Source organism: Trachurus trachurus (genome assembly GCF_905171665.1).
Source record: "Trachurus trachurus genome assembly, chromosome: 24".
Lineage (NCBI taxonomy): Eukaryota > Metazoa > Chordata > Actinopteri > Carangiformes > Carangidae > Trachurus > Trachurus trachurus.
In genome coordinates this window covers 12,651,911-12,665,232 of record NC_139910.1, presented here as the reverse complement: position 1 = coordinate 12,665,232, position 13,322 = coordinate 12,651,911, and the positions used below count along the sequence as shown (strand labels likewise).

The following is a 13,322-nucleotide window of genomic DNA, read 5'->3' as shown; positions in this document are numbered from 1 at the left end:
ATTAATGTGCATCGTCCTAATCAAATAAATAAAAATAAAATAAAACTATGCAGATTTGCATATTAACTATACGTAATTTTTACCTAAATTAAATAGCTTTGGAGTCATTGTAATGGTTTAATAAATGACTTAACTTACTGTAGCTTAGTTGTAAACAAATGCACATGGCCAGGACGAGGTTTAGCAAAACAACAGAAAAGCGATTTACATAGTTCCTCTTTAAATTATTAACAGCCCACTATAAAGTACACGCACACACACCTCTCATGCCCACTGTATGGAGTGTGTGTGTATGCACCCATATCCTAATGTGGACTTCAGACTGGATTGTGTTTTCCCACTATACGTGAATATACCATTGTGCTATAATACCAGAGCAAATTCTTTGGAAGTAAAAAGGTAAACAATGACTTTAAGTATGTTTAGGAACGGTTTCAGCAAGTTGTGTAAGAAGAAGGTACGTACAGTATAAGTAGATTTTCATTGTGATGTGATGTGAATTATTTATGTTTTAATGCATTTCTTATTCTTTAAAACTTAGACCTGGTTGGTGTCGCAGCCTTTTTCTTCTGTACCGAACTTAAGTTCAGTTCAGCTTTCACGACTGAGAGGAAGAATGCAACTGAAACTTCATGAACTGTCAACACCAATTTTGTTAATGAGCTTTTTCTGAGTAATGCAACTGTTGCTTAAAAAACAGAATTAATAATTAGCTACTACTAAAAAAAACATCAGTTTCAGCTAAGGAGGTTTTTAGTGCAGTCAGCGTATGTGTGCTCAACGAAGCAACTTACCACACATGAGGTTGTATACTTCAATGTTTTCGAAGGGCGGCACGACTGTGTTGCTTTTAAATCCTGGACCGTGGCCAATGAAGATTGCCTGGAAAAAAAAGGCAAATACACATTAATACACTGACACTCATTCAAACAGTGTTGCTCGACTTAAATAACATGAACTCAAACACTCAACGTCATCATTAGGCCATGTGTAAATATTTGAAGTGAACCAATGACCTCAGGTGACCTCGAAGTTAAGGATTTATATTTTAGGAAAAGGAATTGGTTGGGAGGGACCTGGAGATATTTGAAGGTGAATAAACTGTTTATTTCCAGCACACTTTGCCTTTTTCCTCTGCTAAGTGCGACACTTGACTCACACAGCAACTTTAGTCGGCTAATTATACCAAGTCAAATTCCAGCGTGAACCACATCTGGAAACATGCACAGACTTATTGTTGACTAACTGGAGGTGGCAGACACACACACACACACACACACACTGGCAGACTCAATCCAGAGCTGAGATTGTGTCGGTGGAGAACAACTCCACACAACAAGTCTAATTACTGTCCTTGAGCAGTGGTTTCCAAACCACACAGTGATTGTCTCATTTGTGTACTTAAGATGTTTTTGCTCCTATGGTTTCATTTGAAGAACATCAACAGAAGATGCAGAGAATAAAACATTAAATCATCTAATTTTGACACAGATCTGGGAAGATTACAGAAAATTATGTTGCTGCTGCTTTGATGGTCTAGTATAAGAAACAAAATCTACAGTATACACTGATTTCTACCGACAAAAAAAATAAGACTGAACTGCAAAAACATCCAAAATAGACTTCAGGGAATCAGGTAACTAACTGTGTGGTTAAATGCAAATGAAAATAAGTGAGTAAAAAAGTGCTGCTCTTTGTTCCTCAGCTGCAGTGAAGCTGACCTTAACCAAATCCCTTAACCCCACGCTGAGCCTCTGAACATTAGCAGCCCACAGTAGAAAAACCGCTGTTGAACCTTTGGAGCTAAAACAAATGTATGTGACGTAATGGGAAGGTACTGAATGTACCCAGTAGACCTGCTCCACATGGGAACATATCAGGGATTTATCCTTTAATTTAATTTTTGGATTAGGGTTAGGAGAGCTATTCCTTTGTTCCTCTTTCCCCCTCTTCCTCCTGTCAGCTGCTATAACGTAATCACGCCTCGGGGAATGACTTACTCAACTAGTTCAGAGTTTTCTCTAATATTTGCTTTGCTGTTGTGAAATCCAGGGTAGTTTTGCCCCGTTGTGGCCAAATACAAATAAAACAACCTGGGAAAAGAAAATATCTTTCTCTGGTGAGGCTGCTCACAGGTCAAGTACACTTTGCTTTCTCCAAATCAATCGCAGGACTGCAGCATCGGATTAGACGGGTTTAGATTGAAAAAAACAGTTTAGATTGAAAAAAATGGCTTTTATCTGAGCCTGGAGGAAACCACTTTCTCTATAGAGGCTTTACAAACTCTAATTATTGCCTTTATGAGCGGTTAATAGGCCAGTCGTTGAGCTTATAACAACTTCACACATTTTAATCGGTTGTTTGAAAGTCAGAAGCAACAGGCAAAGATGACAGAAAGAGCATTTGTCCATGACACAAGTCCTACATGGGAGGTCTTTAGTGACTTGTCAGACTATAAATATATATTTTTTGACACTTCTTATCGGAACAGGAAATTCCACAGAACATTTACTGTTGCACGCAACACACACATCCTTCCCGTCTCCAGCCTACATGGTGAGAAAGACGTTATCCAAGTTGTGAAATCCTCCTAAACATTTACGTAATGTCATCATGAGTCATTGACTTATTGTGCTTCTTTTCCTATTTTTTTCTATTTAAACAGGACATAAGGTTTGTCTTGAATGTCTATAAACACACACGTCCGACTGACCTGCATGTTGGTGAAGAGGTTATCTGAGCCGTGGAATCCACCCTGACAATACTTGACCTCCGCACTATTCCTGCAGAGATAAAAACATTTCAGTTTGTCAAAATAAACACACAGACTGAGATAAGTGAAGTATATGTTAGCGGTAGCTTAATACACAGCACATGGAGGTGTTGATCTTCTCATTTAATTCTGGTAAATTAGCTTATACAGTTTGTGCCTGCTATGATTTTCACTTCCACCAGGTCCCATATTTTACACTTTTTATTGCGTTCAAGTATGTCAGTCCAAATCCTGCAAGGTTGAACGGTGGTGGTCCAGGTCGATGTACTTCTGACATCACAAAGTTATGAAAGACCTCATGGCTTGTTTGAAAGCTCAGTTCTTGAAAAAAGGGGTGCATGCTTTTCTCCATGGACTTAGCACTTTGACACTTTCAGAACCTAGATCTGCTATTTAATCAAAAAAAGACACAGGACTTTCACTTTATACAATATAGGACCTTTAATAAGCGTACAACACTATACAAATCCCTGGCACTGTAACCTTTAACAACTTGCCCTCTCTCTGGCTTTCCCCTGTTGTTCCACTGCTGTGTTGACTCAGAGGTAATGTAAAGGATAATCCAAAATTATCACAGCTTGGGTCTTATTATTTTAGTTTTGGCTTTACCTTTACCTTTGTTTCTTTTCCAACAAGTCTGGCTCATGCAGGGTTCATGTTGGATCTCAGCCTTTCTTTGGGTAAATGTGATTTATTTACAGTTGAGTCCGCAACTATAATGAACCAGAATTATGGTTTTTAGAGAAGTAAACTGGTTGTTCACTTACTTCGCCGCCTGCCAGCCCTCGTACATGTAGAGATGTGCTCTCTCTATTCGTCTGTGGTTGGCGAAGTGCATCCTTTTGGGGAGGTGTTCTTTGAGGTACGGCCTCATTGGCTGATTAGGGGTCCTGCACTTCAGATGAGACACAGGAGAGTCGAATCAAAAGGCCGCGCAGCGAGGAATGAGGCTCTGTTTAACGTGAGGCCAAGCAAGCAGATAATTGTTCATTCTTCTTATCAATACAAGAGTCACATTTGGAAATACTTCGCATACCGACAGGTTCTTCACAAGGCCGGCGTAGTCGACTGAGGGGGAGAAACACAGGACAAGGTTAGAGGCAGTGGTTACAAACAAACTGACACTGAGTGATGCTGTGTCTCCTGATAAAAGGGGAGGTCGTCGGGGAGTCGACAACTGGAACTCACAGGAGTAGAAATCCTCTGGGAGGCGAGAGGGTCTGATGCGAGCAGCCGGGCCTTGGATGACATTGAAGGCATCGGTATTTTTCTGGTAGCTGGACACATATGCTGCTCTGTCACAAGAGGCCTCCTCCATGCCTGTGAAAGAGGAAAATATAAAGTAGAAGAAAGCAGTCCAGTTATCTTTTCTAATAAAATGTGACAAAAATGGAGTTTGTGAATCAATAGTGACTCTTTGTGGTTGTTTTCCAGGTCTTTATTCTTTGCTTTTGTGGCTCCTTTCCCTGCAGTTGATGCACTTACAGTAGAGATGTGTGAACACTTGTGTAGTCATTTCCCCTATTTCCCAACCCTTCAGATGGAAAGTATGATTTGTGCTTTTATATTTAGGTTAACATTTGTTCGTCATTGTCTCTCCATGTGACATGGACTCAGAGGAATCCTTCCTTCAGCCTCAAAAAAAAAAAAAAAAATCTAGCAGAGAATGTCAAAATCTTTCCCTGGAAATCATGACAATGTCTTTGATGAGGACAGCCGGGCCACTCCCAATTTCTCCCGCTCCTTCATCTTAAATATAGCAAATTACAAGCCTAAACATCGGGTCTCCAGATGTCCATCTACAGAAGCCTCAGCACAAAATGTCCTCATAACACACTGCAGAGACTGCTTCTTTTAGCCCTAATTTACCCCCAGATAACAGATTCGTTTTTCAACATACTGCTCTCCTCAGCACAGTCCTGAGTTTACTGTACCAAGCAACAGGTGCAGAGACTCAACCAAGATAAACATCTGAAGCTGACGCTAAGCCTGTAAAGTCTCCCCAGCAGCTCTGTCCTGTGACTGTCATACCACAGAGATTTAGGAAGGAGGCAGCAAGTTTGCAGTTTACAGCTTTACTGTAATGAAACTCAAAGGAAGCTAAAGAACAATCATCTTTCTACTGCTTAAATTTCTCCATTTATTTTTTTAATTTACTATTGAAATAATTGGTTGTTGAAGTAGTTAGAGCCTTTAAAACAGAAAGACAAAATGTCCTCCTCTGTTATTGACTATTGGCCTTGATCCCTTTGTTGAATTGTATCTAAATTGTAGATCACTTTTTCAATGTTGCATTTTCCTTTTGTTTCTTTTTAGTTGTTACACCAGCAGATGTTTATAATTCTTATGGGCTGAAGGGACTGCAAATGAGCCATGACGAGAAGTCCTACAGTATATTCACTACAGCAGTTCCACTTTAATTAGATGTAACGACACCTACAAGTTTTGTCCCTGACAAATAAACTAAAATAAGTTGTAGGTAATTTTCCCTGTGCCTTTTTTTGCATGTGCAATGCATGGTGGTCTGTTATATATTGCTATTGGCCAGTGATTTCTGCCTCTGTTGTCTCACCGTGGTCAGATATGATTATCACGTTGACACAGTGGTGCAGGTTTTTCTCTGTCAGGTGGCCCATCATCAAACCCATGATCTGGTCCACGTTCTTCAAGGCATCAACCACCTGGAGACACGGCAGCAAGTTAATGTGTCGTCATCTTACTGCAGCAAACTAATGATTAGCAAATACTGGGAACCGCCATGTCAGCACTGGTCATAATATTGAATTAATTACTGTACAGTTACAGTAAACACATTTCTTGAAACATTCTCAAATCTGTAAACACAAAACTGCTTTCGCCCAAACCCCTGATTCTTCTTGAAAGACCAAACACACACCTCAAAACAGTTTTATCTGAATCAAATTCTGTTTTCAGATCAACATATTCAGACACACAACACAAGACCAAGAGCAAGAACAGCAATTACATATACGTTATACTGTATATATAATATATTTCTACATTGCAGTTGAATGATGACATGTGCTGTTCTTGTCATGGTGAGAGGTTGTCTAAGGATGAGAGCGAAACTACAGCTTATACAGTAGCTAGTTGGATTTTAATTCTTTCCAAAGAAACTGAGCACTCAGATATCACACTTGTATTTATAACCTCATCATCCATTATCAGATTTCCATCACACTCTCCCAAAACACAAGGTGTGAGCTTCATGGTTTCCTGTTATTGACTTCTCCAAGTACTCTCACACACCTTCCTGCTATTGTTTCTCCTGCTGTATCTTCCTCACATGCAGAAACTCCACGCACACTCTGACGCTGCATTCAGCATCATGTGACTTTTTGTTGTTGATGTTACTTCTTTTTTTTTTTTTTTTTGCTCTTTTTTGGAGAGACGGTGTTGGAGAAAACTCTGCAGGCTGAGATGTAATTACTATAAAGGTCCAGAGCGAATGCATTCATGTTTCTCTTTACTGTAAAGCGCTCACTCTTTCTGTCTTGTCTGTTGTTCTTCCACATCTACACCAGATAGTTTATGTAACGTGTAGTTAGAGACTGACCTGTCTGCTTCCTGGCCCGTAACGATGTCCTGTTGAGTCAGGTTCATCCAGGTACAAAGTGTAGAAGTCAGGTCTTTAGAAGAAAAAAGAAAAAAAAGAAAAAAAAGAAGAACAGTTGAATTTGATGTTTAGTATTCAGTATTTTTTTAATCATGACTCAGCACATTTTCTTTGTAATGATAGATTTAAAAAAACAACTGTAATACCTTTCTCCTTCAGGTAAACTGAGCCATTCAAACAGCTTCGACAGTCTTTTCTCAAATGAGGTGCCTCTGTGCAACATAAAGGCAGCATGTGGTTTGTTAGCTGAGGTTACAGTAATGCACATCTGTATTATGGCATGAAATCTGTTGTGAGGAATTTAAATCTGTGTAATGTAATGACATTAGTTCTTACTTGTCATAAACCATGTAGTGAGTTGGGTAGGTGCCATCGATGGCTACGTCCGAGCCCGGCCAGAAGTAGGTCGCTGCTTTCAGTTTCTGTCGGATGGCAGTGACCCAGACCTGAGGAGAGGAGGAGGAGAGGAGAGGAGAGGAGATGAGAGGAGAGGAGGAGGAGAGGAGAGGAGAGGAGAGGAGAGGAGAGGAGAGGAGAGGAGAGGAGAGGAGAGGAGAAGCAGAAGATGAAGAGGGGGAGTGGAAGTGATGGAGGAGAAGGAGAGGAGAGGAGAGAAAGTGGAAGTAGAGGGGAGAGGAGAAGAAGAGAATGAGTAAGAAGAGGAGTGGAAGAGAAAAAGCAGAGGGAGAGGAGAGGAGATGAGAGCAGAGGAAGTGGAAATAGAGGAGGGGAGGAGGTGGAGGAGGAAGTGAGAGGAGAAGAAGAGTAAGAGTAAGAAGAGCAGAGGAGAGGAGAGGAGAGGAGACGAGAGGAGAGGAGAGGAGAGGAGAGGAGAGGAGAGGAGAGGAGAGGAGAGGAGAGGAGAGGAGAGGAGAGGAGAGGAGAGGAGAGGAGAGGAGGAGGATGAGAGGTGTAGCAGAAGTGGAAGTGGAAAGGAAAAGAAAGGTAAAGAAAGGAAAAGAAAGGAAAAGAAAGAAAGAAAATGGATTAATAATATTATCAATATTAAATTAAAGAAGATTAGGGAGAAAACAGAAGAGAAGCAGAGGAGACAAGAGGAGATCAGAGTGTCGTGTTTCATCTCATGATTAATTCAGACAGGTTGAAGTGTAGCAGAGTAACAGTGAACTCATTTGTCACAGCGTTTAGTCCATTAGGAGGAGAGAAGTGTAATCCATCTCAGGCCACTCAAGTCAAACAACTGCATGTTTTTTATGCTTAATCAATACCTGTGTTTTATCAATGCAGCAGGGCGTGCATCCAAAACATTTTGGCAGATGCACTTAGTTGTATTGGATGAGATGTCATTACGTAGGAATGCATTTCTGCAGAGTTCATACTTCTTCTTCGCGGACGACGTGCAGCTGACGAATGAGATTTAAGAGACCTCCAATTTCTACGGAAAAACCACAGAGCATCTAAACAAGCACGAGTCGCAGCCCTCACACGCTGTCATTTGCAGCGCAAGCAGAATCCATAATTACATCAAGAAGCTCATTACGAGGGGGGGGAAGAGGGGAAGGGGGGGAGAGCCGATCCTCGACTCCTCGTGGCGTTCATAGAAAGCGCGGTTTGACAAAGATAAATCATGCGCGCACACAGAATCACGGTGTGTGAACATTTACAAGCTCTCAGCTCTGCGGCCTTTCTGCACAACCTTGAGTGACTTACTGGCTCTCCGGCGTACCACTCGGGCTTAAACTTCTCATCCGTTTTCAGGCTGAAGAAAGTGTTTTCATTCACGTCGTACATCTTGTTGTCCACGATGCCGTGCGACTCGGGGTAAAGGCCCTGCAGGAGTCAAGAGGTAAAACAAACACACGGTGGACGTGAGCTGCTTTGATCCTGAGGCAGCGGCAGATTTACAGTGATTAACTCCTCTCTTCCATCTCCCTAACCTAAATATTACTGGGAAGCGCAGCAGCTTATTCTAATTGCAGGGTCGGTTTTCAACCAGCAGAGGTGAAATCCACTTTGTAAGCCCCCCCCACCTTTCTGTTGTGGTTCAATTCAAAAGCACATGTAAGCAATTACACCTCAATGAAGAGAAACTGGCTTCACAATCACATGGAAAAGCCTCCACATGTAGAAGTTCACCCATTGAACTGACATCTATTAACAACGGTGGAAAAAGTAATTACATTTACAGAAGGACAGTGCTGTAGGAGTATTTATAGTATTTTTTAGTTTAGTTGTAGTATTTCTATTAGTTACGTTGTACTGTAGGTTAGTTTGGAAAAAAACATGATTTAACAGAGAGTTAGAAAGAAAGTAAAAACTAAGTTATAATGTATTTTTTTCTGCATTAGAATACCTAAAAATTAATACACTGCTATATAATTTGTTGTATATTTACATTATCCCATATGTTTCAATCAATTTCAAACTTAATCTTAAATCTTTATAATTATAGGGGGCATATTTGGGTTAAAAATACCATTTGCACATGTTGTGGTTTTCTGCCAGAAGCTCGAGTTGTGTCCTGGCTGTCTTTGTGATACACTTCTCTCATCTTGGTCTTTCTTAACTCTATATTTCAACAGGATGAATGATTTTAGTCATTGGGTCATTGGTTCATAAGTTTTTAGAAATAGAAAGAAGCTGAGCAAACATCAGCAGGAACCTCACCTCCCAGCTACTGTGAATCGATTGCTGCAATGACTTTCGAATGACTAGGGGTGAGGACAACAACTCCCATGATCCCACCCTGTTCCCTCACATCCCTTGACCTTACTTTTGTTTAGAGGAGTGCGTTAAATCATCTTACAGGTTCAGGTTTGTATATACAGTGGTTCAACGTGGCTCACACACTGCCAAGAGGATATTTGGGTGACCATGTGATTGATTTTTTATTGAATTTGCGCTGGTTGTGGTGTTGCCTAGGAATATGTTTGTGTTTTTGTGAGACATCTGACTGCTACTGTAGAGATCAGTTTGCTAAACTGAAAGTAAAAAGAAGTTTAACCAAAAAAGGTTGCACAGATTTATTTATGCTATACAATATATATCATCGGGACCATTTTGTAAAGTACTTATTATCTTATTACCTTTTACAACTAGCACTTTATTCTATTAATTCATGTATTTATTGTGTACGGACTAGTTATGTGTTTGTGCTATGAGAAATGAACAATCTTGTCACATGCAATGACAAAAAAAAAGTTTTCTATTCTGTTTTTCTTGCAGTGGAATACATTGTTGTATTGGTGCCAGTTCAATGAGCTGCTCTCCCACAAGTTACAAAAACAAGTCAGACATATCTCATTTGTATCCCAATACGTCAACTCACAGTCACGATGCTGTAGTGGTTTGGGAATGTCTTTGTGGGATAAACAGGCCTCATGTACGGTGTCGTTGTTCCTCCATTTCCTGCAACACAGCATCACTTCAGTCAGACCGAGACCGAGACACCGTGTAAAACCAGTAAAGAGTGGACGTGGAGTCGACTTACGTAACCTGTTGATGAAAGGAATGTGGCTGCTGTGATCTTTCAGATACTCGGCTCTGAAGCCGTCCAGGGACACCAGGATGAGAGGGGACTTGGAGAAACTGGGGAAAGGGAAGAGAGACAGAGAAGGAAATGAGTGTGAGAGCGAGAGGAGGATTTAGGAGGTGGCACCGGCAGCCTGGTGGTCATTTCGTACAGTACCGAGAACATAAAGCAGCTCTTTGTGCCTGAAAGAGGAGAAACGAAATCAAAAAATCAGAGACCACACAGACGCACGGAGGACGAGAAGAGGAAGAGAAATGTGACTCTGCTCATAATGAATCACCGACTCAGGCAGTTTTGACATCAGCACATTTCTTTGTTAACGGAGATGAAACACAAACCCACTCCTTTCACGGGAGCATGAGATTAATCAAATTTGTTTCATCACTGTTCTCCTCATGCAGAAGTGACAAGCTGTTGCAACACTACCTGTCATTACTAACACAACTGTTTACACAGTATCGTATCAAAGTATTAACCAATTTGATTAGTCATAATCTCTGACTGGATCAGATATCTTCTAACGTAAACAACGTATTGTAACTTGTCGCCTTTGACACATACAGTATATAACCACTTCTACAGTACTTCTACTGAGTCTGACGCACTGTGAAAAACTCAGCCTTGTCAAAACTCAGGATTTGTAACAACGTCACTGTAGCTAAATTACATTTTGTTCAACTCCAACATCTAAACTAATAACTACATTTTTGTCCATCTCACAGCTGTAAACATTAACAGTGACCTACAGTATTAACAGCTGTTATAAGAAGCTGTTCTGTCTGATGTGTCTGCAAACAGAAGCCTATTTACACTTTCATCAACACAGTGACATTGACATTTACTAGGGGTCATGTTTTAGGCTGATACTCATTTTCCTTCTTCCAGAATAATTGACTCTTTATCTTAAAGCAGAAGTACGCGGAATGTTTGTGTTAATATAAGTCTTAAATAGTTATATCTTCCGACAGCAATCACTTATATAGAGTGTTTGGTCTGAAACACGGGTCTGTCAGTCACTCTGCTCTGCTGTAAGCCGAGGAGAAAACTTTCCTTGTATCCTACAACCTTTATCCAATGAGGAGAGAGAACGGCATAAAGGGGCGGTCCTCTCTCTGTGTGCAGCCAAGGGATGCGCGTGAATGTGGTGACGTAGGGATGAGGGCGGGGACTGCTAACTCCATCGGCTGACAGGAAGTTAGCCAAAACTGCCGGATCGCTTAGTTCTGCTTTAATAATCTTGCAGCAGTATTATGCAGTTTTACAAAGAAGTATATTGATACAATGTAAACTATATATTAATCCATAAATTAAATGGTCAAATTTAAAGTCCATTTTGAAACAGGATGCTGAAAACATATTAAATAAGAAACATACAAATCAATTTGCAACTGCAGTTAAATAACTGAATTCAATTGAATTAACAGTAAAGGTTTAATCAGGAAATTGGAAGGGCAATTCCATTTTCCACTTGTTTTACTTTTACTAGCTCTCTCTTTTGTGTTTCCAATTAAGATTTATGTGACTGGTTCTTGCAGAATAATCTGTATATTTAAGAAATTAACATGTAAAAAACATTTACAATCGACATTTTCCAGAAGAGCTGCTCTTTTGCACGTTGAGACCAAACCACAATTTAAAATAAAAATGTGGTTTACCAGCAGAAACAATATAAACTAAAGTCCAGAGAATGACTGACTTTGATTCATCAAAATACAGACAACTTTCATTTGTCTAAATATATTTTCAAGCCAAAAGTAGCTTCATTTGGAGCCACAGGTTTTTTTTTTTCCATAGTCTAATATGTGTGTCTGGGGTTACTCCCTTACCAAAGCAGAAACACACACACACAGACGCACACATTTGTGACCACACTCACAACACTCAGCAACACGTGCCTGATTACTCAGAGTTATTAGCACATTTTCCATAGAGACGGTTAATCCAGTTCAACAAAACCGACGGCATCGTAAAAAAAAAACAAAACTCATATGTTTGGGTTGTTTTCGCACTTCTAAAAAAAAAATCTAAGTAAACTAAGATGAAGAGACTGAATGACCGCACTGTGACATAAAAAAAATCTGTTTTTCTCTCAGTTTAATTTCCACTAAAAGCTGCCCACTGGCAACAATGTCCTGTGGGCGACGCAGCTGAATGGCTTCATTCTCAGGGACTGAAGACAAGCTGAATGGTATCACACACTGAGCACATGAGCTGATGTAACATAATCTACTCCAACAGAGATTTAAGCTGTTAGTTTCTTTTAAAACCCAGTTTTCAGTTCACATTACAAGAGTGAAACAAGAGTGTTGCATTACCCAGGTGGACACTGTCGGTCTTGACTTTCCTCAGCGGTCGGCTGCGGCCAGATCTCCTCTGCAGAGAAACAAGAGTGATGTCAGTGACAAAAAAAGGTGCAATATTAACATGATTATCTCAGAGATGATGTAATTCTGATCTAAACAAAAAGCATGCAACTTAAAATTAAAAATGTGAAAGAAACCAGCTTTATTTTGGACAATAAAGAGATAGGACCATGGTAAGACACGCTTGAAGTGAAAGGAGTCGCATCCAGTTATGAATTATCACAGTAATCTGCAGCTTTCCTCACATTTATGGAGCTTTAGGCCTATAGTTAGTTTCAACTCAGCGTTGCTCTCATAGTTTTCTTTCTGGCAACTGTTTTTTTTTTAGGGGAAAAGCCCTAAATTTAACTTCTTCAGCACCAAAACAGCAGACAGACGTTGCTTCATCATGACGTCACCTTTAGTCCAAACAGCGAAAAAAACAAAACACTCAAGGACTGAAATAGAAATCAGCCGACACTGTTTGACCTTATGCATAAATTCATATAAAAAGGCTTCCAGGGCCTTGACTGCCACAATGAAAGGAGATGGTTACGTCTGACTGACATAAAACAGGATGTGAAAGTGCACAAATGCAATTTGAGGCGTCATACTCATATCCACGAGATGAGAAAAGACAGAAGGAGGCTGAAAGTTCCTGGTGTTCCCTGGCCAGCGAACACATCTCTCAACTATTAAAGGGATGGTTCACCCAAAATTCAAATTTCACTCATTATCTACTCACCCTCATGTCGACTAAGGGCTGGGAGAAGTTTCAGAGTCCTCCGTGCCTTCTCTGAGTTACAGGGGGGGTCCGCGCAGCAGTATTTGTCCATATAATGGTTGTGAATGGTGCTCACTTTTCTTCGTCCAAAAAGACACACCAAAAAACATCCAAATACCTCCATAGTGCTCGTCTGTAATGTCCCTCTTGTATTGAAGCCCTGACATGAGAAATTGTTCCGAAAAAAATTAAATAAGTCTATATTTTAAGCTTGTTTGTAGTGGAAGCTCCCAGTGTCTCAGATCACTGCTCTTCCTGTGTCAGTGACCGGTGGAACAATTTCTCATGTCGGG

General features: G+C 40.4%; 1 protein-coding gene across 1 annotated transcript in view; it reads right to left on the bottom strand.

Moving 5' to 3' along the window:
- Positions 1-13,322, bottom strand: part of enpp1 (ectonucleotide pyrophosphatase/phosphodiesterase 1) — a 34,045-nt gene that overhangs the window by 9,969 nt on the left and 10,754 nt on the right. Inside the window, exons 3-15 of the mRNA XM_084000733.1 lie at positions 12,219-12,276; positions 9,862-9,959; positions 9,700-9,779; positions 8,082-8,201; positions 6,747-6,856; positions 6,557-6,622; positions 6,351-6,423; positions 5,346-5,454; positions 3,962-4,093; positions 3,810-3,841; positions 3,541-3,668; positions 2,714-2,783; positions 795-882 (exon numbers count right to left, since the gene is read on the bottom strand). Of these exons, the coding sequence (XP_083856859.1) occupies positions 795-882; positions 2,714-2,783; positions 3,541-3,668; positions 3,810-3,841; positions 3,962-4,093; positions 5,346-5,454; positions 6,351-6,423; positions 6,557-6,622; positions 6,747-6,856; positions 8,082-8,201; positions 9,700-9,779; positions 9,862-9,959; positions 12,219-12,276 (1,164 nt within the window). The remainder of the gene's footprint in view (positions 1-794; positions 883-2,713; positions 2,784-3,540; positions 3,669-3,809; positions 3,842-3,961; positions 4,094-5,345; positions 5,455-6,350; positions 6,424-6,556; positions 6,623-6,746; positions 6,857-8,081; positions 8,202-9,699; positions 9,780-9,861; positions 9,960-12,218; positions 12,277-13,322) is intronic.